Below are 25,820 nucleotides of genomic sequence, written 5' to 3' on the forward strand. Positions count from 1 at the left end.
GATGTAGTGAGCAGTTGTGGTAGAGAGGGAGTATGTGAGGATGAGGAGGTAGGAGATGTAGGTAGCAGTGGAGGTAGAGAGGGAGTATGTAAGGAGAGGAGGTAGGAGATGTAGGGAGCAGTGGAGGTAGAGAGGGAGTATGTAAGGAGAGGAGGTAGGAGATGTAGGGAGCAGTGGTGGTAGAGAGGGAGTATGTAAGGAGAGGAGGTAGTAGGGAGCAGTAGAGGTAGAGAGGGAGTATGTAAGGAGAGGAGGTAGGAGATGTAGGGAGCAGTGGTGGTAGAGAGGGAGTATGTAAGGAGAGGAGGTAGTAGGGAGTAGTAGAGGTAGAGAGGGAGTATGTAAGGAGAGGAGGTAGGAGATGTAGGGAGCAGTGGTGGTAAAGAGGGAGTATGTAAGGAGAGGAGGTAGGAGATGTAGGGAGCAGTGGTGGTAGAGAGGGAGTAAGTGAGGAGAGGAGGTAGGAGATGTAGGGAGCAGTGGAGGTAGAGAGGGAGTAAGTGAGGGTGAAGAGGTAGGAGATGTAGGGATCAGTGGAGGTAGAGAGGGAGTATGTAAGGAGAAGAGGTAGGAGATGTAGGGAGCAGTGGAGGTAGAGAGGGAGTATGTAAGGAGAGGAGATTGGAGATGTAGGGAGCAGTGGTGGTAGAGAGGGAGTATGTAAGGTGAGGAGGTAGGAGATGTAGGGAGCAGTGAAGGTAGAGGGAGTATGTAAGGAGAGGAGGTAGGAGATGTAGGGAGCAGTGGAGGTAGAGAGGGAGTATGTAAGGAGAGGAGGTAGGAGATGTAGGGAGCAGTGGTGGTAGAGAGGGAGTATGTAAGGAGAGATGGTAGTAGGGAGCAGTAGAGGTAGAGAGGGAGTATGTAAGGAGAGGTAGGAGATGTAGGGAGCAGTGGTGGTAAAGAGGGAGTATGTAAGGAGAGGAGGTAGGAGATGTAGGGAGCAGTGGAGGTAGAGAGGGAGTATGTAAGGAGAGGAGGTAGGAGATGTAGGGAGCAGTGGAGGTATGGAGGGAGTATGTAAGGAGAGGAAGTAGGAGATGTAGGGAGCAGTGGAGTTAGAGAGGGAGTATGTGAGGATGAGGAGGTAGGAGATGTAGGGAGCAGTGGAGGTAGAGAGGGAGTATGTGAGGATGAGGAGGTAGGAGATGTAGGGAGCAGTGGAGGTAGAGGGAGTATGTAAGGAGAGGAGGTAGGAGATGTAGGGAGCAGTGGAGGTAGGAGATGAAGGGAGCAGTGGAGGTAGAAAGGGAGTATGTAAGGAGAGGAGGTAGGAGATGTAGGGAGCAGTGGAGGTAGAGAGGGAATATGTAAGGAGAGGAGGTAGGAGATGTAGGGAGCAGTGGAGGTAGGAGATGTAGGGAGCAGTGGAGGAAGAGAGGGAGTATGTAAGGAGAGGAGGTAGGAGATGTAGGGAGCAGTGGAGGTAGAGAGGGAGTATGTAAGGAGAGGAGATTGGAGATGTAGGGAGCAGTGAAGGTAGAGAGGGAGTATGTCAGGAGAGGAGGTAGGAGATGTAGTGAGCAGTTGTGGTAGAGAGGGAGTATGTGAGGATGAGGAGGTAGGAGATGTAGGTAGCAGTGGAGGTAGAGAGGGAGTATGTAAGGAGAGGAGGTAGGAGATGTAGGGAGCAGTGGAGGTAGAGAGGGAGTATGTAAGGAGAGGAGGTAGGAGATGTAGGGAGCAGTGGTGGTAGAGAGGGAGTATGTAAGGAGAGGAGGTAGTAGGGAGCAGTAGAGGTAGATAGGGAGTATGTAAGGAGAGGAGGTAGGAGATGTAGGGAGCAGTGGTGGTAAAGAGGGAGTATGTAAGGAGAGGAGGTAGGAAATGTAGGGAGCAGTGGTGGTAGAGAGGGAGTATGTGAGGATGAGGAGGTAGGAGATGTAGGGAGCAGTGGTGGTAGAGAGGGAGTATGTAAGGAGAGGAGGTAGGAGATGTAGGGAGCAGTGGTGGTAGAGAGGGAGTATGTAAGGAGAGGAGGTAGTAGGGAGCAGTAGAGGTAGAGAGGGAGTATGTAAGGAGAGGAGGTAGGAGATGTAGGGAGCAGTGGTGGTAAAGAGGGAGTATGTAAGGAGAGGAGGTAGGAGATGTAGGGAGCAGTGGTGGTAGAGAGGGAGTATGTGAGGATGAGGAGGCAGGAGATGTAGGGAGCAGTGGTGGTAGAGAGGGAGTATGTAAGGAGAGGAGGTAGGAGATGTACGGAGCAGAGGAGGTAGAGAGGGAGTATGTAAGGAGAGGAGGTAGGAGATGTAGGGAGCAGTGGAGGTAGAGAGGGAGTAAGTGAGGGTGAAGAGGTAGGAGATGTAGGGATCAGTGGAGGTAGAGAGGGAGTATGTAAGGAGAGGAGGTAGGAGATGTAGGGAGCAGTGGAGGTAGAGAGGGAGTATGTAAGGAGAGGAGATTGGAGATGTAGGGAGCAGTGGTGGTAGAGAGGGAGTATGTAAGGTGAGGAGGTAGGAGATGTAGGGAGCAGTGAAGGTAGAGGGAGTATGTAAGAAGAGGAGGTAGGAGATGTAGGGAGCAGTGGTGGTAGAGAGGGAGTATGTAAGGAGAGATGGTAGTAGGGAGCAGTAGAGGTAGAGAGGGAGTATGTAAGGAGAGGTAGGAGATGTAGGGAGCAGTGGTGGTAAAGAGGGAGTATGTAAGGAGAGGAGGTAGGAGATGTAGGGAGCAGTGGAGGTAGAGAGGGAGTATGTAAGGAGAGGAGGTAGGAGATGTAGGGAGCAGTGGAGGTATGGAGGGAGTATGTAAGGAGAGGAAGTAGGAGATGTAGGGAGCAGTGGAGTTAGAGAGGGAGTATGTGAGGATGAGGAGGTAGGAGATGTAGGGAGCAGTGGAGGTAGAGAGGGAGTATGTGAGGATGAGGAGGTAGGAGATGTAGGGAGCAGTGGAGGTAGAGGGAGTATGTAAGGAGAGGAGGTAGGAGATGTAGGGAGCAGTGGAGGTAGGAGATGAAGGGAGCAGTGGAGGTAGAAAGGGAGTATGTAAGGAGAGGAGGTAGGAGATGTAGGGAGCAGTGGAGGTAGAGAGGGAATATGTAAGGAGAGGAGGTAGGAGATGTAGGGAGCAGTGGAGGTAGGAGATGTAGGGAGCAGTGGAGGAAGAGAGGGAGTATGTAAGGAGAGGAGGTAGGAGATGTAGGGAGCAGTGGAGGTAGAGAGGGAGTATGTAAGGAGAGGAGATTGGAGATGTAGGGAGCAGTGAAGGTAGAGAGGGAGTATGTCAGGAGAGGAGGTAGGAGATGTAGTGAGCAGTTGTGGTAGAGAGGGAGTATGTGAGGATGAGGAGGTAGGAGATGTAGGTAGCAGTGGAGGTAGAGAGGGAGTATGTAAGGAGAGGAGGTAGGAGATGTAGGGAGCAGTGGAGGTAGAGAGGGAGTATGTAAGGAGAGGAGGTAGGAGATGTAGGGAGCAGTGGTGGTAGAGAGGGAGTATGTAAGGAGAGGAGGTAGTAGGGAGCAGTAGAGGTAGAGAGGGAGTATGTAAGGAGAGGAGGTAGGAGATGTAGGGAGCAGTGGTGGTAGAGAGGGAGTATGTAAGGAGAGGAGGTAGTAGGGAGCAGTAGAGGTAGAGAGGGAGTATGTAAGGAGAGGAGGTAGGAGATGTAGGGAGCAGTGGTGGTAAAGAGGGAGTATGTAAGGAGAGGAGGTAGGAGATGTAGGGAGCAGTGGTGGTAGAGAGGGAGTATGTGAGGATGAGGAGGCAGGAGATGTAGGGAGCAGTGGTGGTAGAGAGGGAGTATGTAAGGAGAGGAGGTAGGAGATGTACGGAGCAGAGGAGGTAGAGAGGGAGTATGTAAGGAGAGGAGGTAGGAGATGTAGGGAGCAGTGGAGGTAGAGAGGGAGTAAGTGAGGGTGAAGAGGTAGGAGATGTAGGGATCAGTGGAGGTAGAGAGGGAGTATGTAAGGAGAGGAGGTAGGAGATGTAGGGAGCAGTGGAGGTAGAGAGGAAGTATGTAAGGAGAGGAGATTGGAGATGTAGGGAGCAGTGGTGGTAGAGAGGGAGTATGTAAGGTGAAGAGGTAGGAGATGTAGGGAGCAGTGAAGGTAGAGGGAGTATGTAAGGAGAGGAGGTAGGAGATGTAGGGAGCAGTGGAGGTAGAGAGGGAGTATGTAAGGAGAGGAGGTAGGAGATGTAGGGAGCAGTGGTGGTAGAGAGGGAGTATGTAAGGAGAGATGGTAGTAGGGAGCAGTAGAGGTAGAGAGGGAGTATGTAAGGAGAGGTAGGAGATGTAGGGAGCAGTGGTGGTAAAGAGGGAGTATGTAAGGAGAGGAGGTAGGAGATGTAGGGAGCAGTGGAGGTAGAGAGGGAGTATGTAAGGAGAGGAGGTAGGAGATGTAAGGAGCAGTGGAGGTATGGAGGGAGTTTGTAAGGAGAGGAAGTAGGAGATGTAGGGAGCAGTGGAGTTAGAGAGGGAGTATGTGAGGATGAGGAGGTAGGAGATGTAGGGAGCAGTGGAGGTAGAGAGGGAGTATGTGAGGATGAGGAGGTAGGAGATGTAGGGAGCAGTGGAGGTAGAGGGAGTATGTAAGGAGAGGAGGTAGGAGATGTAGGGAGCAGTGGAGGTAGGAGATGAAGGGAGCAGTGGAGGTAGAAAGGGAGTATGTAAGGAGAGGAGGTAGGAGATGTAGGGAGCAGTGGAGGTAGAGAGGGAATATGTAAGGAGAGGAGGTAGGAGATGTAGGGAGCAGTGGAGGTAGGAGATGTAGGGAGCAGTGGAGGAAGAGAGGGAGTATGTAAGGAGAGGAGGTAGGAGATGTAGGGAGCAGTGGAGGTAGAGAGGGAGTATGTAAGGAGAGGAGATTGGAGATGTAGGGAGCAGTGAAGGTAGAGAGGGAGTATGTCAGGAGAGGAGGTAGGAGATGTAGTGAGCAGTTGTGGTAGAGAGGGAGTATGTGAGGATGAGGAGGTAGGAGATGTAGGTAGCAGTGGAGGTAGAGAGGGAGTATGTAAGGAGAGGAGGTAGGAGATGTAGGGAGCAGTGGAGGTAGAGAGGGAGTATGTAAGGAGAGGAGGTAGGAGATGTAGGGAGCAGTGGTGGTAGAGAGGGAGTATGTAAGGAGAGGAGGTAGTAGGGAGCAGTAGAGGTAGAGAGGGAGTATGTAAGGAGAGGAGGTAGGAGATGTAGGGAGCAGTGGTGGTAAAGAGGGAGTATGTAAGGAGAGGAGGTAGGAGATGTAGGGAGCAGTGGTGGTAGAGAGGGAGTATGTGAGGATGAGGAGGTAGGAGATGTAGGGAGCAGTGGTGGTAGAGAGGGAGTATGTAAGGAGAGGAGGTAGGAGATGTAGGGAGCAGTGGTGGTAGAGAGGGAGTATGTAAGGAGAGATGGTAGTAGGGAGCAGTAGAGGTAGAGAGGGAGTATGTAAGGAGAGGTAGGAGATGTAGGGAGCAGTGGTGGTAAAGAGGGAGTATGTAAGGAGAGGAGGTAGGAGATGTAGGGAGCAGTGGAGGTAGAGAGGGAGTATGTAAGGAGAGGAGGTAGGAGATGTAGGGAGCAGTGGAGGTATGGAGGGAGTATGTAAGGAGAGGAAGTAGGAGATGTAGGGAGCAGTGGAGTTAGAGAGGGAGTATGTGAGGATGAGGAGGTAGGAGATGTAGGGAGCAGTGGAGGTAGAGAGGGAGTATGTGAGGATGAGGAGGTAGGAGATGTAGGGAGCAGTGGAGGTAGAGGGAGTATGTAAGGAGAGGAGGTAGGAGATGTAGGGAGCAGTGGAGGTAGGAGATGAAGGGAGCAGTGGAGGTAGAAAGGGAGTATGTAAGGAGAGGAGGTAGGAGATGTAGGGAGCAGTGGAGGTAGAGAGGGAATATGTAAGGAGAGGAGGTAGGAGATGTAGGGAGCAGTGGAGGTAGGAGATGTAGGGAGCAGTGGAGGAAGAGAGGGAGTATGTAAGGAGAGGAGGTAGGAGATGTAGGGAGCAGTGGAGGTAGAGAGGGAGTATGTAAGGAGAGGAGATTGGAGATGTAGGGAGCAGTGAAGGTAGAGAGGGAGTATGTCAGGAGAGGAGGTAGGAGATGTAGTGAGCAGTTGTGGTAGAGAGGGAGTATGTGAGGATGAGGAGGTAGGAGATGTAGGTAGCAGTGGAGGTAGAGAGGGAGTATGTAAGGAGAGGAGGTAGGAGATGTAGGGAGCAGTGGAGGTAGAGAGGGAGTATGTAAGGAGAGGAGGTAGGAGATGTAGGGAGCAGTGGTGGTAGAGAGGGAGTATGTAAGGAGAGGAGGTAGTAGGGAGCAGTAGAGGTAGAGAGGGAGTTTGTAAGGAGAGGAGGTAGGAGATGTAGGGAGCAGTGGTGGTAAAGAGGGAGTATGTAAGGAGAGGAGGTAGGAGATGTAGGGAGCAGTGGTGGTAGAGAGGGAGTATGTGAGGATGAGGAGGTAGGAGATGTAGGGAGCAGTGGTGGTAGAGAGGGAGGATGTAAGAAGAGGAGGTAGGAGATGTACGGAGCAGAGGAGGTAGAGAGGGAGTATGTAAGGAGAGGAGGTAGGAGATGTACGGAGCAGAGGAGGTAGAGAGGGAGTATGTAAGGAGAGGAGGTAGGAGATGTACGGAGCAGAGGAGGTAGAGAGGGAGTATGTGAGGAAAGGAGGTAGGAGATGTAGGGAGCAGTGGAGGTAGAGAGGGAGTATGTAAGGAGAGGAGGTAGGAAATGTAGGGAGCAGTGGTGGTAGAGAGGGAGTATGTGAGGATGAGGAGGTAGGAGATGTAGGGAGCAGTGGTGGTAGAGAGGGAGTATGTAAGGAGAGGAGGTAGGAGATGTAGGGAGCAGTGGAGGTAGAAAGGGTTTATGTAAGAAGAGGAGGTAGGAGATGTAGGGAGCAGTGGAGGTAGGAGATGTAGGGAGCAGTGGAGGTAGAGAGGTAATATGTAAGGAGAGGAGGAAGGAGATGAAGGAAGCAGTGGAGGTAGAGAGGGTGTATGTAATGAGAGGAGGTAGGAGATGTAGGGAGCAGTGGAGGTAGGAGATGTAGGGAGCAGTGGAGGTAGAGAGGGAATATGTAAGGAGAGGAGGTAGGAGATGTAGGGAGCAGTGGAGCTAGAGAGGAAGGAGGTAGAAGGTGTAGGGAGCAGAGGAGGTAGAGAGGGAGTATGTGAGGAGAGGAGGTAGGAGATGTAGGTAGCAGAGGAGGTAGAGAGGGAGTAGGTGAGGAGAGGAGGTAGGAGATGTAGGGAGCAGTGGAGGTAGAGAGGGAGTATGTAAGGAGAGGAGGTAGGAGATGTAGGGAGCAGTGGAGCTAGAGGGGGAGTATATAAGGAGAGGAGGTAGGAGATGTAGGGAGCAGAGGAGGTAGAGAGGGAGTATGTGAGGAGAGGAGGTAGGAGATGTAGGGAGCAGTGGAGGCAGAGAGTGAGTATGTGAGGATGAGGAGGTAGGAGATGTAGGGAGCAGTGGTGGTAGAGATGGAGTATGTAAGGAGAGGAGGTAGGAGATGTATGGAGCAGTGGAGGTAGAGAGGGAGTATGTAAGGAGGAGGTAGGAGATGTAGGGAGCAGTGGAGCTAGAGAGGGAGGAGGTAGAAGATGTAGGGAGCAGAGGAGGTAGAGAGGGAGTATGTGAGGAGAGGAGGTAGGAGATGTAGGGAGCAGAGGAGGTAGAGAGGGAGTATGTAAGGAGAGGAGGTAGGAGATGTAGGCAGCAGTGGAGGTAGAGAGGGAGTATGTAAGGAGAGGAGGTAGGAGATGTAGGGAGCAGTGGAGCTAGAGAGGGAGGAGGTAGAAGATGTAGGGAGCAGAGGAGGTAGAGAGGGAGTATGTGAGGAGAGGAGGTAGGAGATGTAGGGAGCAGAGGAGGTAGAGAGGGAGTATGTAAGGAGAGGAGGTAGGAGTTGTAGGGAGCAGTGGAGGTAGAGAGGGAGTATGTAAGGAGAGGAGGTAGGAGATGTAGGGAGCAGTGTAGCTAGAGAGGGAGGAGGTAGGAGATGTAGGGATCAGTGGAGGTAGAGAGGGAGAAGGTAGATGATGTAGGGAGCAGTGGAGCTAGAGAGGGAGGAGGTAGGAGATGTAAGGAGCAGAGGAGGTAGAGAGGGAGTATGTAAGGAGAGGAGGTAGGAGATGTAGGGAGCAGTGGAGCTAGAGAGGGAGTAGGTAGAAGATGTAGGGAGCAGTGGAGGTAGAGAGGGAGTATGTGTGGAGAGGAGGTAGAAGTAGGGAGCAGTGGAGCTAGAGAGGGAGGAGGTAGGAGATGTAGGGAGCAGTGGAGCTAGAGAGGGAGGAGGTAGAAGATGTAGGGTGCTGTGGAGGTAGAGAGGGAATATGTATGGAGAGGAGGTAGGAGATGTAGGGAGCAGTGGAGCTAGAGAGGGAGGAGGTAGAAGATGTAGGGAGCTGTGGAGGTAGAGAGGGAGTATGTAAGGAGAGGAGGTAGGAGATGTAGGGAGCAGTGGAGCTAGAGAGGGAGGAGGTAGGAGATGTAGGGATCAGTGGATGTAGAGAGGGAGGAGATGTAGGGAGCAGTGGAGGTAGAGAGGGAGTATGTAAGGAGAGGAGGTAGGAGATGTAGGGAGCTGTGGAGCTAGAGAGGGAGGAGCTAGGAGATGTAGGGATCAGTGGAGGTAGAGAGGGAGGAGATGTAGGGATCAGTGGAGGTAGAGAGGGAAGAGATGTAGGGAGCAGTGGAGCTAGAGAGGGAGGAGGTAGGAGATGTAGGGAGCAGTGGAGCTAGAGAGGGAGGAGGTAGAAGATGTAGGGAGCAGTGGAGGTAGAGAGGGAGGTGTATGTGAGGGTGATCAGGTAGGAGATGATTCTGTAGGGGAACGGGAGCCAGCGCAGGTTTGGCGGAGGGGATGGATAATGTGATCTGTAGTAGTCTGAGCACATGTGAATGTAATTTAATGACTGTCGCTGTTCTAGGTTTGGCCGCAGGAGAGTGATCATCAGAAAGGGTCACATTGGAGTCAGTTTCTACTTCATCTACTCGGGCTGCGTCGCTGTTACTAACGATGAGGACGGCGGCAGCACCTACCTAGACCAGGAGCCTGTTCTTCTGGGCGCAGGAGCTAAATTTGGGGTAAGGAATAAGTAGTAAAGTTTGATACAGGGGAACGACGCAGCGAATGTCCTGGTTGCTAGGGAACGGTCGGGCTTTTCTATGGTAAATGTGTGATTTGGAATTTGTACGTGTACACAGAATAGTGATGTATTCAAATTAACAGGAGTAAATTAAACAAGATCTCCAGTTATTCAGGTTTACTGACAAATTGCACCTATAAGAGGTAAATTAATTGCTCTGAAAGTAAAAATATGTCACCCTTCAGCCACTTTCCCTGTATGGGCGGGATGTACATCTCGCCTGTCTTTGGGTACATTCCACGGTTTATTACCACCGTATGTACCAAGAATATCACAAAGGACAGCTCTCCCGATCCTTTTGCGACGGCTCCGGAGAGAGGGACGTCCGGGTTTACCACCCAGAAGCCCCTCTGGCGTCCTTCTGTGCATTCCGGTGCTTAGTACATATGGGGTATGCGGTAAAACCCCCGAAAACCGCATTTTCAGGGGTTTTACTGCATTTTACCCTTTAGTACATCCCGCCCTATGTCTTATATCCGCCTGTACAGCTGTAACTGCTCCAAATACTAAGACGTTCCGTGTGTAGAAAGTAAATACATTGAAAAACCAGCAGATAGTTAATAATATGTAAATAAATAATTATTAATATACAAAATAAAATGTGAACAAAAGCAGTTATGTGTGATAGCCCCCGCCCCCAGCCCCCGCCACCTCAGCACCAGCCCATTCGGCCTTTCCCTAGCCCATACGGCCATCGGCTGATGCAGACTAGTAACAGACAGATGACATTGTACAAGCAGGTGAGAGTATAACCGCAGTGACTCGCACACCCTCTAGGACATTGCATTGCTGAGAGGACACAGGAGGAATGCCACAGTGCTCTGCATGGAGGAGTCGGAATTTCTGGTGGTGGACAAAGAGGATTTCTTCACAAATAAGCTGGATGCAGAATTGCAGAAAGAATTTCAGTCTCGCTATGAATATTTCAGGTGAGTTTGGGAGTGAGATCCCGCATTATTACTATGGGTGTCATTGGGCATTTTCCCAAGCGCAGAGCGTTATGGGTGTCATTGGGCATTTTCCCAAGCGCAGAGCGTTCTGGGTGTCATTAGGCATTTTCCCAAGCGCAGAGCGTTCTGGGTGTCATTGGGCATTTTCCCAAGCGCAGAGCGTTCTGGGTGTCATTGGGCATTTTCCCAAGCGCAGAGCGTTCTGGGTGTCATTGGGCATTTTCCCAAGCGCAGAGCGTTCTGGGTGTCATTAGGCATTTTCCCAAGCGCAGAGCGTTCTGGGTGTCATTGGGCATTTTCCCAAGCGCAGAGCGTTCTGGGTGTCATTGGGCATTTTCCCAAGCGCAGAGCGTTCTGGGTGTCATTGGGCATTTTCCCAAGCGCAGAGCGTTCTGGGTGTCATTGGGCATTTTCCCAAGCGCAGAGCGTTATAGGTGTCATTGGGCATTTTCCCAAGAGCAGAGCATTATTACTATGGGTTTCATTAGGCATCCCCAAGAGCAGAGCATTATGGGTGTCATTGGGCATTTTCCCAAGCTCAGAGCGTTATGGGTGTCATTAGGCATTTTCCCAAGCGTAGAGCGTTATGGGTGTCATTGGGCATTTTCCCAAGCGCAGAGCATTATGGGTGTCATTGGGCATTTTCCCAAGCTCAGAGCGTTATGGGTGTCATTGGGAATTTTCCCAAGCGCAGAGCATTATGGGTGTCATTGGGCATTTTCCCAAGCGCAGAGCGTTCTGGGTGTCAGTGGGCATTTTCCCAAGCAGAGAGCGTTATGGGTGTCATTAGGCATTTTCCCAAGCACATAGCGTTATGGGTGTCTTTGGGCATTTTCCCAAGCGCAGAGCGTTAGGGGTGTCATTGGGCATTTTCCCAAGCGCAGAGCGTTCTGGGTGTCAGTGGGCATTTTCCCAAGCGCAGAGCGTTATGGGTGTCAGTGGGCATTTTCCCAAGCAGAGAGCGTTATGGGAGTCATTAGGCATTTTCCCAAGCACAGAGCATTATGGGTGTCATTGGGCATTTTCCCAAGCGCAGAGCATTATGGGTGTCAGTGGGCATTTTCCCGAGCGCAGAGCGTTATGGGTGTCATAAGGCATTTTCCCAAGCACAGAGCGTTATGGGTGTCATTAGGCTTTTTCCCAAGCTCAGAGCGTTATGGGTGTCATTAGGCATTTTCCCAAGCACAGAGCGTTATGGGTGTCATTAGGCTTTTTCCCAAGCTCAGAGCGTTATGGGTGTCATTAGGCATTTTCCCAAGCTCAGAGCGTTATGGGTGTCATTAGGCATTTTCCCAAGCGCAGAGCGTTCTGGGTGTCATTAGGCATTTTCCCAAGCGCAGAGCGTTATGGGTGTCATTGGGCATTTTCCCAAGCGCAGAGCATTATGGGTGTCATTGGGCTTTTTCCCAAGCGCAGAGCGTTATGGGTGTCATTGGGCATTTTCCCAAGCGCAGAGCGTTATGGGTGTCATTGGGAATTTTCCCAAGCTCAGAGCGTTATGGGTGTCATTAGGCTTTTTCCCAAGCGCAGAGCATTATGGGTGTTATTGGGCTTTTTCCCAGGCGCAGAGCGTTATGGGTGTCATTGGGCATTTTCCCAAGCGCAGAGCGTTATGGGTGTCATTGGGAATTTTCCCAAGCTCAGAGCGTTCTGGGTGTCAGTGGGCATTTTCCCAAGCGCAGAGCGTTCTGGGTGTCAGTGGGCATTTTCCCAAGCTCAGAGTGTTATGGGTGTCATTAGGCATTTTCCCAAGCTCAGAGCGTTATGGGTGTCATTAGGCTTTTTCCCAAGCGCAGAGCATTATGGGTGTCATTGGGCATTTTCCCAAGCGCAGAGCATTATGGGTGTCATTGGGCATTTTCCCAAGCTCAGAGCGTTATGGGTGTCATTGGGCATTTTCCCAAGCGCAGAGCGTTCTGGGTGTCAGTGGGCATTTTCCCAAGCAGAGAGTGTTATGGGTGTAATTAGGCATTTTCCCAAGCACAGAGCGTTATGGGTGTCTTTGGGCATTTTCCCAAGCGCAGAGCGTTAGGGTGTCATTGGGCATTTTCCCAAGCGCAGAGCGTTCTGGGTGTCAGTGGGCATTTTCCCAAGCGCAGAGCGTTATGGGTGTCATTAGGCATTTTCCCAAGCACAGAGCGTTATGGGTGTCATTAGGCTTTTTCCCAAGCTCAGAGCGTTATGGGTGTCATTAGGCATTTTCCCAAGCTCAGAGCGTTATGGGTGTGATTAGGCTTTTTCCCAAGCTCAGAGCGTTATGTGTCATTGGGCATTTTCCCAAGCGCAGAGCATTATGGGTGTCAGTGGGCATTTTCCCAAGCACAGAGCATTACATAACAGATAGCGAAGGTGTGAGATCCATATTATCTAAGGAATTCATCCCTGCTCTTATCGTATTCCACCAAGGGGTCAGACGAACCTCTGATAGTCCTCCTGGGTCTGATGATAATTATTTAAGAACGAACTTTAACAAAATGTTATATAGTGAGCTGTTCCTGAAACAAGTTAGAAATGTTTTACTCTTATAGAATATTTCAGTCACATCTTAATACTCTTCAGAGAATTGTATTCAACCATGGGATATAATGTCCACTGGTAGGCTCTGAGTATTATTAATGGGTGACAGATACTGTAGGCTCTGAGCATTATTAATGGGTGACAGGTACTGTAGGCTCTGAGCATTATTAATGGGTGACAGGTACTGTAGGCTCTGAGCATTAATAATGGGTGACAGGTACTGTAGGCTCTGAGCATTATTAATGGGTGACAGGTACTGTAGGCTCTGAGCATTATTAATGGGTGACTGGTACTGTAGGCTCTGAGCATTATTAATAGGTGACAGATAGGCTCTGAGCATTATTAATGGGTGACAGGTAGGCTCTGAGCATTAGTAATGGGTGACAGGTAGGCTCTGAGCATTATTAATGGGTGACTGGTAGGCTCTGAGTATTAGTAATGGGTGACAGGTAGGCTCTGAGTATTTGTAATGGGTGACAGGTACAGTAGGCTCTGAGCATTACTAATGGGTGACAGGTACTGTAGGCTCTGAGCATTATTAATGGGTGACAGGTAGGCTCTGAGCATTATTAATGGGTGACAGGTAGGCTCTGAGCATTATTAATGGGTGACGTGTAGGCTCTGAGCATTATTAATGGGTGACAGGTACTGTAGGCTCTGAGCATTATTAATGGGTGACAGGTACTGTAGGCTCTGAGCATTATTAATGGGTGACAGGTACTGTAGGCTCTGAGCATTATTAATGGGTGACTGATACTGTAGGCTCTGAGCATTATTAATGGGTGACAGGTACTGTAGGCTCTGAGCATTATTAATGGGTGACAGGTACTGTAAGCTCTGAGCATTATTATAAGGTGACAGGTACTGTAGGCTCTGAGCATTATTAATGGGTGACAAGTACAGTAGGCTCTGAGCATTATTAATGGGTGACAGGTACTGTAGGCTCTGAGCATTATTAATGGGTGACAGGTACTGTAGGCTCTGAGCATTATTAATGGGTGACAGGTACTGTAGGCTCTGAGCATTATTAATGGGTGACTGGTACTGTAGGCTCTGAGCATTATTAATGGGTGACAGGTACTGTAGGCTCTGAGCATTATTAATGGGTGACAGGTACTGTAGGCTCTGAGCATTATTATAAGGTGACAGGTACTGTAGGCTCTGAGCATTATTAATGGGTGACGGGTACTGTAGGCTCTGAGCATTAATAATGGGTGACAGGTACTGTAGGCTCTGATCATTATTAATGGGTGACAGGTACTGTAGGCTCTGAGCATTATTAATGGGTGACTGGTACTGTAGGCTCTGAGCATTAATAATGGGTGACAGGTACTGTAGGCTCTGATCATTATTAATGGGTGACAGGTACTGTAGGCTCTGAGCATTATTAATGGGTGACAGGTACTGTAGGCTCTGAGCATTATTAATGGGTGACTGGTACTGTAGGCTCTGAGCATTATTAATGGGTGACAGGTACTGTAGGCTCTGAGCATTATTAATGGGTGACAGGTACTGTAGGCTCTGAGCATTATTAATGGTTGACTGGTACTGTAGGCTCTGAGCATTATTAATGGGTGACTGGTACTGTAGGCTCTGAGCATTATTAATAGGTGACAGGTACTGTAGGCTCTGAGCATTATTAATGGGTGACAGGTACTGTAGGCTCTGAGCATTATTAATGGGTGACAGGTACTGTAGGCTCTGAGCATTATTAATGGGTGACAGGTAGGCTCTGAGCATTATTAATTGGTGACAGGTACTGTAGGCTCTGAGCATTAGTAATGGGTGACAGGTAGGCTCTGAGCATTATTAATGGGTGACAGGTACTGAAGGCTCTGAGCATTATTAATGGGTGACTGGTACTGTAGGCTCTGAGCATTATTAATAGGTGACAGGTACTGTAGGCTCTGAGCATTATTAATGGGTGACAGGTATTGTAGGCTCTGAGCATTATTAATTGGTGACGAGTAGACTCTGAACATTATTAATAGGTGACAGGTACTGTAGGCTCTGATCATTATTAATAGGTGACAGGTACTGTAGGCTCTGAGCATTATTAATGGGTGACTGGTACTGTAGGCTCTGAGCATTATTAATAGGTGACAGGTACTGTAGGCTCTGAGCATTATTAATTGGTGACGAGTAGACTCTGAACATTATTAATAGGTGACAGGTACTGTAGGCTCTGAGCATTATTAATAGGTGACAGGTACTGTGGGCTCTGAGCATTATTAATAGGTGACAGGTACTGTAGGCTCTGAGCATTAGTAATGGGTGACAGGTACTGTAGGCTCTGAGCATTATTAATGGGTGACAGGTACTGTAGGCTCTGAGCATTATTATAAGGTGACAGGTACTGTAGGCTCTGAGCATTATTAATAGGTGACAGGTACTGTAGGCTCTGAGCATTATTAATAGGTGACAGGTACTGTAGGCTCTGAGCATTATTAATAGGTGACAGGTACTGTAGGCTCTGAGCATTATTAATGGATGACAGGTACTGTAGGCTCTGAGCATTATTAATGGGTGACAGGTACAGTAGGCTCTGAGCATTATTAATGGGTGACAAGTACTGTAGGCTCTGAGCATTATTAATGGGTGACAGGTACTGTAGGCTCTGAGCATTATTAATGGGTGACTGGTACTGTAGGCTCTGAGCATTATTAATGGGTGACTGGTACTGTAGGCTCTGAGCATTATTAATAGGTGACAGGTACTGTAGGCTCTGAGCATTATTAATGGGTGACAGGTACTGTAGGCTCTGAGCATTATTAATGGGTGACAGGTACTGTAGGCTCTGAGCATTATTAATGGGTGACAGGTAGGCTCTGAGCATTATTAATTGGTGACAGGTACTGTAGGCTCTGAGCATTAGTAATGGGTGACAGGTAGGCTTTGAGCATTATTAATGGGTGACAGGTACTGAAGGCTCTGAGCATTATTAATGGGTGACTGGTACTGTAGGCTCTGAGCATTATTAATAGGTGACAGGTACTGTAGGCTCTGAGCATTATTAATGGGTGACAGGTATTGTAGGCTCTGAGCATTATTAATGGGTGACAGGTACTGTAGGCTCTGAGCATTAGTAATGAGTGACAGGTACTGTAGGCTCTGAGCATTATTAATAGGTGACAGGTACTGTAGGCTCTGAGCATTTTTAATGGGTGACAGGTACTGTAGGCTCTGAGCATTATTAATGGGTGACTGGTACTGTAGGCTCTGAGCATTATTAATGGGTGACAGGTACTGTAGGCTCTGAGCATTATTAATGGGTGACAAGTACTGTAGGCTCTGAGCATTAGTAATGGGTGACAGGTAGGCTCTGAGCATTAGTAATAGGTGACAGGTACTGTAGGCTCTGAGCATTATTAATGGGTGACGAGTAGGCTCTGAGCATTATTAATGGGTGACGGGTAGGCTCTGACCATTATTAATGGGTGACAGGTACTGTAGGCTCTGAGCATTAGTAATGGGTGACAGGTACTGTAGGCTCTGAGCATTAGTAATGGGTGACAGGTACTGTAGGCTCTGAGCATTATTAATGGGTGACAGGTACTGTAGGCTCTGAGCATTATTAATGGGTGACAGGTAGGCTCTGAGCATTATTAATGGGTGACAGGTACTGTAGGCTCTGAGCATTATTAATAGGTGACAGGTACTGTAGGCTCTGAGCATTATTAATGGGTGACTGGTACTGTAGGCTCTGAGCATTATTAATAGGTGACAGGTACTGTAGGCTCTGAGCATTATTAATGGGTGACTGGTACTGTAGGCTCTGAGCATTATTAATAGGTGACAGGTACTGTAGGCTCTGAGCATTATTAATGGGTGACAGGTACTGTAGGCTCTGAGCATTATTAATTGGTGACGAGTAGACTCTGAACATTATTAATAGGTGACAGGTACTGTAGGCTCTGAGCATTATTAATAGGTGACAGGTACTGTGGGCTCTGAGCATTATTAATAGGTGACAGGTACTGTAGGCTCTGAGCATTAGTAATGGGTGACAGGTACTGTAGGCTCTGAGCATTATTAATGGGTGACAGGTACTGTAGGCTCTGAGCATTATTATAAGGTGACAGGTACTGTAGGCTCTGAGCATTATTAATAGGTGACAGGTACTGTAGGCTCTGAGCATTATTAATAGGTGACAGGTACTGTAGGCTCTGAGCATTATTAATGGATGACAGGTACTGTAGGCTCTGAGCATTATTAATGGGTGACAGGTACAGTAGGCTCTGAGCATTATTAATGGGTGACAAGTACTGTAGGCTCTGAGCATTATTAATGGGTGACAGGTACTGTAGGCTCTGAGCATTATTAATGGGTGACTGGTACTGTAGGCTCTGAGCATTATTAATGGGTGACTGGTACTGTAGGCTCTGAGCATTATTAATAGGTGACAGGTACTGTAGGCTCTGAGCATTAGTAATGGGTGACAGGTACTGTAGGCTCTGAGCATTATTAATGGGTGACAGGTACTGTAGGCTCTGAGCATTATTAATGGGTGACAGGTACTGTAGGCTCTGAGCATTATTAATGGGTGACAGGTAGGCTCTGAGCATTATTAATTGGTGACAGGTACTGTAGGCTCTGAGCATTAGTAATGGGTGACAGGTAGGCTCTGAGCATTATTAATGGGTGACAGGTACTGAAGGCTCTGAGCATTATTAATGGGTGACTGCTACTGTAGGCTCTGAGCATTATTAATAGGTGACAGGTACTGTAGGCTCTGAGCATTATTAATGGGTGACAGGTATTGTAGGCTCTGAGCATTATTAATGGGTGACAGGTACTGTAGGCTCTGAGCATTAGTAATGAGTGACAGGTACTGTAGGCTCTGAGCATTATTAATAGGTGACAGGTACTGTAGGCTCTGAGCATTATTAATGGGTGACAGGTACTGTAGGCTCTGAGCATTATTAATGGGTGACTGGTACTGTAGGCTCTGAGCATTATTAATGGGTGACAGGTACTGTAGGCTCTGAGCATTATTAATGGGTGACAAGTACTGTAGGCTCTGAGCATTAGTAATGGGTGACAGGTAGGCTCTGAGCATTAGTAATAGGTGACAGGTACTGTAGGCTCTGAGCATTATTAATGGGTGACGAGTAGGCTCTGAGCATTTTTAATGGGTGACGGGTAGGCTCTGACCATTATTAATGGGTGACAGGTACTGTAGGCTCTGAGCATTAGTAATGGGTGACAGGTTCTGTAGGCTCTGAGCATTAGTAATGGGTGACAGGTACTGTAGGCTCTGAGCATTATTAATGGGTGACAGGTACTGTAGGCTCTGAGCATTATTAATGGGTGACAGGTAGGCTCTGAGCATTATTAATGGGTGACAGGTACTGTAGGCTCTGAGCATTATTAGTGGGTGACAGGTAGGCTCTGAGCATTATTAATGGGTGACAGGTACTGTAGGCTCTGAGCATTATTAATGGGTAACAGGTAGGCTCCGAGCATTATTAATGGGTGACGAGTAGGCTCTGAGCATTATTAATAGGTGACAGGTACTGTAGGCTCTGAGCATTAGTAATAGGTGACAGGTACTGTAGACTCTGAGCATTATTAATGGGTGACAGGTACTGTAGGCTCTGAGCATTATTAATGGGTGACAGGTACTGTAGGCTCTGAGCATTATTAATGGGTGACAGATACTGTAGGCTCTGAGCATTATTAATGGGTGACAGGTAGGCTCTGAGCATTATTAATGGGTGACAGGTACTGTAGGCTCTGAGCATTATTAATGGGTGACAGGTAGGCTCTGAGCATTATTAATGGGTGACAGGTACTGTAGGCTCTGAGCATTATTAATAGGTGAGAGGTACTGTAGGCTATGAGCATTATTAATGGGTGACAGGTACTGTAGGCTCTGAGCATTATTAATGGGTGACAGGTACTGTAGGCTCTGAGCATTATTAATGGGTGACAGGTACTGTAGGCTCTGAGCATTATTAATGGGTGACAGGTACTGTAGGCTCTGAGCATTATTAATGGGTGACAGGTAGGCTCTGAGCATTATTAATGGGTGACAAGTACTGTAGGTTCTGAGCATTATTAATAGGTGACAGGTACTGTAGGCTCTGAGCATTATTAATGGGTGAGAAGTACTGTAGGTTCTGAGCATTATTAATAGGTGACAGGTACTGTAGACTCTGAGCATTATTAATGGGTGACGTGTAGGCTCTGAGCATTATTAATGGGTGACGTGTAGGCTCTGAGCATTATTAATGGGTGACAGGTACTGTAGGCTCTGAGCATTAGTAATGGGTGACAAGTACTGTAGGCTCTGAGCATTATTAATGGGTGACAGGTACTGTAGGCTCTGATCATTATTAATAGGTGACAGGTACTGTAGGCTCTGAGCATTAGTAATGGGTGACAGGTACTCTAGGCTCTGAGCATTATTAATGGGTGACAAGTACTGTAGGCTCTGAGCATTATTAATGGGTGACAGGTACTGTAGGCTCTGATCATTATTAATGGGTGACAGGTACTGTAGGCTCTGAGCATTAGTAATGGGTGACAGGTACTGTAGGCTCTGAGCATTATTAATGGGTGACGGGTAGGCTCTGACCACTATTAATGGGTGACAGGTACTGTAGGCTTTGAGCATTAGTAATAAGTGACACGTAGGCTCTGAGCATTATTAATGGGTGACAGGTAGGCTCTGAGCATTATTAATGGGTGACAGGTACTGTAGGCTCTTAGCATTATTAATGGGTGACAGGTACTGTAGGCTCTGAGCATTATTAATGGGTGACAGGTAGGCTCTGAGCATTATTAATGGGTGACAGGTAGGCTCTGAGCATTATTAATGGGTGACAAGTACTGTAGGTTCTGAGCATTATTAATAGGTGACAGGTACTGTAGGCTCTGATCATTATTAATGGGTGAGAAGTACTGTAGGTTCTGAGCATTATTAATAGGTGACAGGTACTGTAGACTCTGAGCATTATTAATGGGTGACGTGTAGGCTCTGAGCATTATTAATGGGTGACGTGTAGGCTCTGAGCATTATAAATAGGTGACAGGTACTGTAGGCTCTGAGCATTATTAATGGGTGACAGGTACTGTAGGCTCTGAGCATTTGTAATGGGTGACAGGTAGGCTCTGAGCATTAGTAATTGGTGACAGGTAGGCTCTGAGCATTAGTAATAGGTGACATGTACTGTAGGCTCTGAGCATTATTAATGGGTGACAGGTAGGCTCTGAGCATTATTAATGGGTGACAGGTAGGCTCTGAGCATTATTAATTGGTGACAGGTACTGTAGGCTCTGAGCATTATTAATGGGTGACAGGTACTGTAGGCTCTGAGCATTAGTAATGGGTGACAGGTAGGCTCTGAGCATTAGTAATAGGTGACAGGTACTGTAGGCTCTGAGCATTATTAATGGGTGACGAGTAGGCTCTGAGCATTATTAATGGGTGACGGGTAGGCTCTGACCATTATTGAAGGGTGACAGGTACTATAGGCTCTAAGCATTAGTAATGGGTGACAGGTACTGTAGGCTCTGAGCATTATTAATGGGTGACAGGTACTGTAGGCTCTGAGCATTATTAATAGGTGACAGGTACTGTAGGCTCTGAGCATTATTAATGGGTGACAGGTACTGTAGGCTCTGAGCATTATTAATGGGTGACAGGTACTGTAGGCTCTGAGCATTATTAATAGGTGACAGGTACTGTAGGCTCTGAGCATTATTAATGGGTGACAGGTACTGTAGGCTCTGAGCATTATTAATAGGTGACAGGTACTGTAGGCTCTGAGCATTATTAATGGGTGACAGGTAGGCCCTGAGCATTATTAACGGGTGACAGGTACTGTAGGCTCTGAGAATTATTAATGGGTGACAGGTACTGTAGGCTCTGAGCATTATTAATGGGTGACAGGTACTGTAGGCTCTGAGCATTATTAGTGTGTGACAGGTACTGTAGGCTCTGAGCATTATTAATGGGTGACAGGTAGGCTCTGAGCATTATTAATGGGTGACAGGTAGGCTCTGAGCATTATTAATGGGTGACAGGTACTGTAGGCTCTGAGCATTATTAATGGGTGAAAGGTAGGCTCTGAGCATTATTAATGGGTGACAGGTACTGTAGGCTCTGAGCATTATTAATGGGTGACGAGTAGGCTCTGAGCATTATTAATGGGTGACGGGTAGGCTCTGACCATTATTAATGGGTGACAGGTACTGTAGGCTCCGAGCATTATTAATGGGTGACAGGTACTGTAGGCTCTGAGCATTATTAATGGGTGACAGGTAACCTCGGAGCATTATTAATGGGTGACAGGTACTGTATGCTCTGAGCATTATTAATGGGTGACAGGTAGGCTCTGTGCATTATTATTTGGTGACGAGTAGGCTCTGAACATTATTAATAGGTGACAGGTACTGTAGGCTCTGAGCATTAGTAATAGGTGACAGGTACTTTAGGCTCTGAGCATTATTAATAGGTGACAGGTACTGTAGGCTCTGAGCATTATTAATAGGTGACAGGTACTGTAGGCTCTAAGCATTATTTATGGGTGACAGGTACTGTAGGCTCTGAGAATTAATAATGGGTGACAAGTACTGTAGGCTCTGAGCATTATTAATGGGTGACAGGTACTGTAGGCTCTGAGCATTATTAATGGGTGACAGGTACTGTAGACTCTGAGCATTATTAATGGGTGACAGATACTGTAGGCTCTGAGCATTATTAATGGGTGAAAGGTACTGTAGGCTCTGAGCATTATTAATGGGTGACAGGTACTGTAGGCTCTGAGAATTATTAATGGGTGACAGGTACTGTAGGCTCTGAGCATTATTAATAGGTGACAGGTACTGTAGGCTCTGAGCATTATTAATGGCTGACAGGTACTGTAGGCTCTGAGCATTAGTAATGGGTGACAAGTACTGTAGGCTCTGAGCATTAGTAATGGGTGACAGGTAGGCTCTGAGCATTAGTAATAGGTGACAGGTACTGTAGGCTCTGAGCATTTTTAATGGGTGACGAGTAGGCTCTGAGCATTATTAGTGGGTGACGGGTAGGCTCTGAGCATTATTAATGGGTGACAGGTACTGTAGGCTCTGAGCATTATTAATAGGTGACAGGTACTGTAGGCTCTGAGCATTAGTAATGGGTGACAGGTACTGTAGGCTCTGAGCATTAGTAATGGGTGACAGGTACTGTAGACTCTGAGCATTATTAATGGGTGACAGGTACTGTAGGCTCTGAGCATTATTAATGGGTGACAGGTAGCCTCTGAGCATTATTAATAGGTGACAGGTACTGTAGGCTCTGAGCATTATTAATAGGTGACAGGTACTGTAGGCTCTGAGCATTAGTAATAGGTGACAGGTACTGTATGCTCTGAGCATTATTAATGGGTGACAGGTACTGTAGGCTCTGAGCATTATTAATGGGTGACAGATACTGTAGGCTCTGAGCATTATTAATGGGTGACAGGTACTGTAGGCTCTGAGCATTATTAATGGGTGACAGGTAGGCTCTGAGCATTATTAATGGGTGACAGGTACTGTAGGCTCTGAGAATTATTAATGGGTGACAGGTACTGTAGGCTCTGAGCATTATTAATGGGTGACAGGTACTGTAGGCTCTGAGCATTATTAGTGGGTGACAGGTACTGTAGGCTCTGAGCATTATTAATGGGTGACAGGTAGGCTCTGAGCATTATTAATGGGTGACAGGTAGGCTCTGAGCATTATTAATGGGTGACAGGTACTGTAGGCTCTGAGCATTATTAATGGGTGAAAGGTAGGCTCTGAGCATTATTAATGGGTGACAGGTACTGTAGGCTCTGAGCATTATTAATGGGTGACGAGTAGGCTCTGAACATTATTAATGGGTGACAGGTACTGTAGGCTCTGAGCATTAGTAATAGGTGACAGGTACTGTAGGCTCTGAGCATTATTAATGGGTGACAGGTACTGTAGGCTCTGAGCATTAGTAATGGGTGACAAGTACTGTAGGCTCTGAGCATTAGTAATGGGTGACAGGTACTGTAGGCTCTGAGCATTATTAATGGGTGACGAGTAGGCTCTGAGCATTATTAGTGGGTGACGGGTAGGCTCTGAGCATTATTAATGGGTGACAGGTACTGTAGGCTCTGAGCATTATTAATAGGTGACAGGTACTGTAGGCTCTGAGCATTAGTAATGGGTGACAGGTACTGTAGGCTCTGAGCATTAGTAATGGGTGACAGGTACTGTAGACTCTGAGCATTATCAATGGGTGACAGGTACTGTAGGCTCTGAGCATTATTAATGGGTGACAGGTACTGTAGGCTCTGAGCATTATTAATGGGTGACGAGTAGGCTCTGAACATTATTAATAGGTGACAGGTACTGTAGGCTCTGAGCATTATTAATAGGTGACAAGTACTGTAGGCTCTGAGCATTATTAATAGGTGACAGGTACTATAGGCACTGAGCATTAGTAATAGGTGACAGGTACTGTAGGCTCTGAGCATTATTAATGGGTGACAGGTACTGTAGGCTCTGAGCATTACTAATGGGTGACAGATACTGTAGGCTCTGAGCATTATTAATGGGTGACAGGTACTGTAGGCTCTGAGCATTATTAATGGGTGACAGGTAGGCTCTGAGCATTATTAATGGGTGACAGGTACTGTAGTCTCTGAGAATTATTAATGGGTGACAGGTACTGTAGGCTCTGAGCATTATTAATGGGTGACAGGTACTGTAGGCTCTGAGCATTATTAGTGAGTGACAGGTACTGTAGCTCTGAGCATTATTAATGGGTGACAGGTAGGCTCTGAGCATTATTAATGGGTGACAGGTACTGTAGGCTCTGAGCATTATTAATGGGTGAAAGGTAGGCTCTGAGCATTATTAATGGGTGACAGGTACTGTAGGCTCTGAGCATTATTAATGGGTGACGAGTAGGCTCTGAACATTATTAATGGGTGACAGGTACTGTAGGCTCTGAGCATTAGTAATAGGTGACAGGTACTGTAGGCTCTGAGCATTATTAATGGGTGACAGGTACTGTAGGCTCTGAGCATTATTAATTGGTGACGAGTAGACTCTGAACATTATTAATAGGTGACAGGTACTGTAGGCTCTGAGCATTATTAATAGGTGACAGGTACTGTGGGCTCTGAGCATTATTAATAGGTGACAGTTACTGTAGGCTCTGAGCATTAGTAATGGGTGACAGGTACTGTAGGCTCTGAGCATTAGTAATAGGTGACAGGTACTGTAGGCTCTGAGCATTATTAATAGGTGACAGGTACTGTAGGCTCTGAGCATTATTAATAGGTGACAGGTACTGTAGGCTCTGAGCATTATTAATAGGTGACAGGTACTGTAGGCTCTGAGCATTAGTAATGTGTGACAGGTACTGTAGGCTCTGAGCATTAGTACTGGGTGACAGGTACTGTAGGCTCTGAGAATTATTAATGGGTGACAGGTACTGTAGGCTCTGAGCATTATTAATAGGTGACAGGTACTGTAGGCTCTGAGCATTAGTAATGGGTGACAGGTAGGCTCTGAGCATTAGTAATGGGTGACAAGTACTGTAGGCTCTGAGCATTAGTAATGGGTGACAGGTAGGCTCTGAGCATTAGTAATAGGTGACAGGTACTGTAGGTTCTGAGCATTATTAATGGGTGACGAGTAGGCTCTGAGCATTATTAGTGGGTGACGGGTAGGCTCTGAGCATTATTAATGGGTGACAGGTACTGTAGGCTCTGAGCATTATTAATAGGTGACAGGTACTGTAGGCTCTGAGCATTAGTAATGGGTGACAGGTACTGTAGGCTCTGAGCATTAGTAATGGGTGACAGGTACTGTAGACTCTGAGCATTATTAATGGGTGACAGGTACTGTAGGCTCTGAGCATTATTAATGGGTGACAGGTAGGCTCTGAGCATTATTAATGGGTGACAGGTAGGCTCTGAGCATTATTAATGGGTGACAGGTACTGTAGGCTCTGATCATTATTAATAGGTGACAGGTACTGTAGGCTCTGAGCATTATTAATGGGTGACGAGTAGGCTCTGAGCTTTATTAATAGGTGACAGGTTGGCTCTGAGCATTATTAATGGGTGACAGGTAGGCTCTGAGCATTATTAATGGGTTACAGGTAACCTCTGACCATTATTAATGGGTGACAGGTACTGTACGCTCTGAGCATTATTAATGGGTGACAGGTAGGCGCTGAGCATTATTAATGGGTGACAGGTACTGTAGGCTCTGAGCATTATTAATGGGTGACGAGTAGGCTCTGAACATTATTAATGGGTGACAGGTAATGTAGGCTCTGAGCATTATTAATAGGTGACAGGTACTGTAGGCTCTGAGCATTAGTAATAGGTGACAGGTACTGTTGGCTCTGAGCATTATTAATGGGTGACAGGTACTGTAGGCTCTGAGCATTATTAATGGGTGACAGGTACTGTAGGCTCTGAGCATTATTAAAGGGTGTCAGGTACTGTAGGCTCTGAGCATTATTAATGGGTGACAGGTACTGTAGGCTCTGAGCATTATTAATGGGTGACAGGTACTGTAGGCTCTGAGCATTATTAATGGGTGACAGGTACTGTAGGCTCTGAGCATTAGTAATGGGTGACAGGTACTGTAGGCTCTGAGCATTAGTAATGGGTAACAGGTACTGTAGGCTCTGAGAATTATTAATGGGTGACAGGTACTGTAGGCTCTGAGCATTAGTAATGGGTGACAGGTACTGTAGGCTCTGAGCATTAGTAATGGGTGACAGGTACTGTAGGCTCTGAGCATTATTAATGGGTGACATGTAGGCTCTGAGCATTATTAATGGGTGACGAGTAGGCTCTGAGCTTTATTAATAGGTGACAGGTTGGCTCTGAGTATTAGTAATGTGTGACAGGTAGGCTCTGAGCATTATTAATGGGTGACAGGTACTGTAGGCTCTGATCATTATTAATAGGTGACAGGTACTGTAGGCTCTGAGCATTATTAATGGGTGACAGGTAGACTCTGAGCATTATTTATGGGTGACAGGTACTGTAGGCTCTGATCATTATTAATAAGTGACAGGTAGGCTCTGAGCATTATTAATGGGTGACAGGTAGGCTCTGAGAATTATTAATGGGTGACAGGTACTGTAGGCTCTGAGCATTAGTAATGGGTGACAGGTACTGTAGACTCTGAGCATTAGTAATGGGTGAGAGGTACTGTAGGCTCTGAGCATTATTAATGGGTGACAGGTACTGTAGGCTCTGAGCATTATTTATGGGTGACAGGTACTGTAGGCTCTGAGCATTATTAATGGCTGAC

At 47.3% G+C, this 25,820-nt stretch overlaps 1 protein-coding gene across 1 annotated transcript in view; it reads left to right on the top strand.

Moving 5' to 3' along the window:
* The window catches only part of CNBD2 (cyclic nucleotide binding domain containing 2), a 389,673-nt gene that overhangs the window by 99,706 nt on the left and 264,147 nt on the right, over positions 1–25,820 (top strand). Inside the window, exons 6-7 of the mRNA XM_088465256.1 lie at positions 8,845–9,001; positions 9,841–9,992. Of these exons, the coding sequence (XP_088321382.1) occupies positions 8,845–9,001; positions 9,841–9,992 (309 nt within the window). The remainder of the gene's footprint in view (positions 1–8,844; positions 9,002–9,840; positions 9,993–25,820) is intronic.

The sequence above is a fragment of the Taudactylus pleione genome, unplaced genomic scaffold (assembly GCF_031769625.1).
Source record: "Taudactylus pleione unplaced genomic scaffold, aTauple2 ptg001928l, whole genome shotgun sequence".
Taxonomy (NCBI): Eukaryota; Metazoa; Chordata; class Amphibia; order Anura; family Myobatrachidae; genus Taudactylus; species Taudactylus pleione.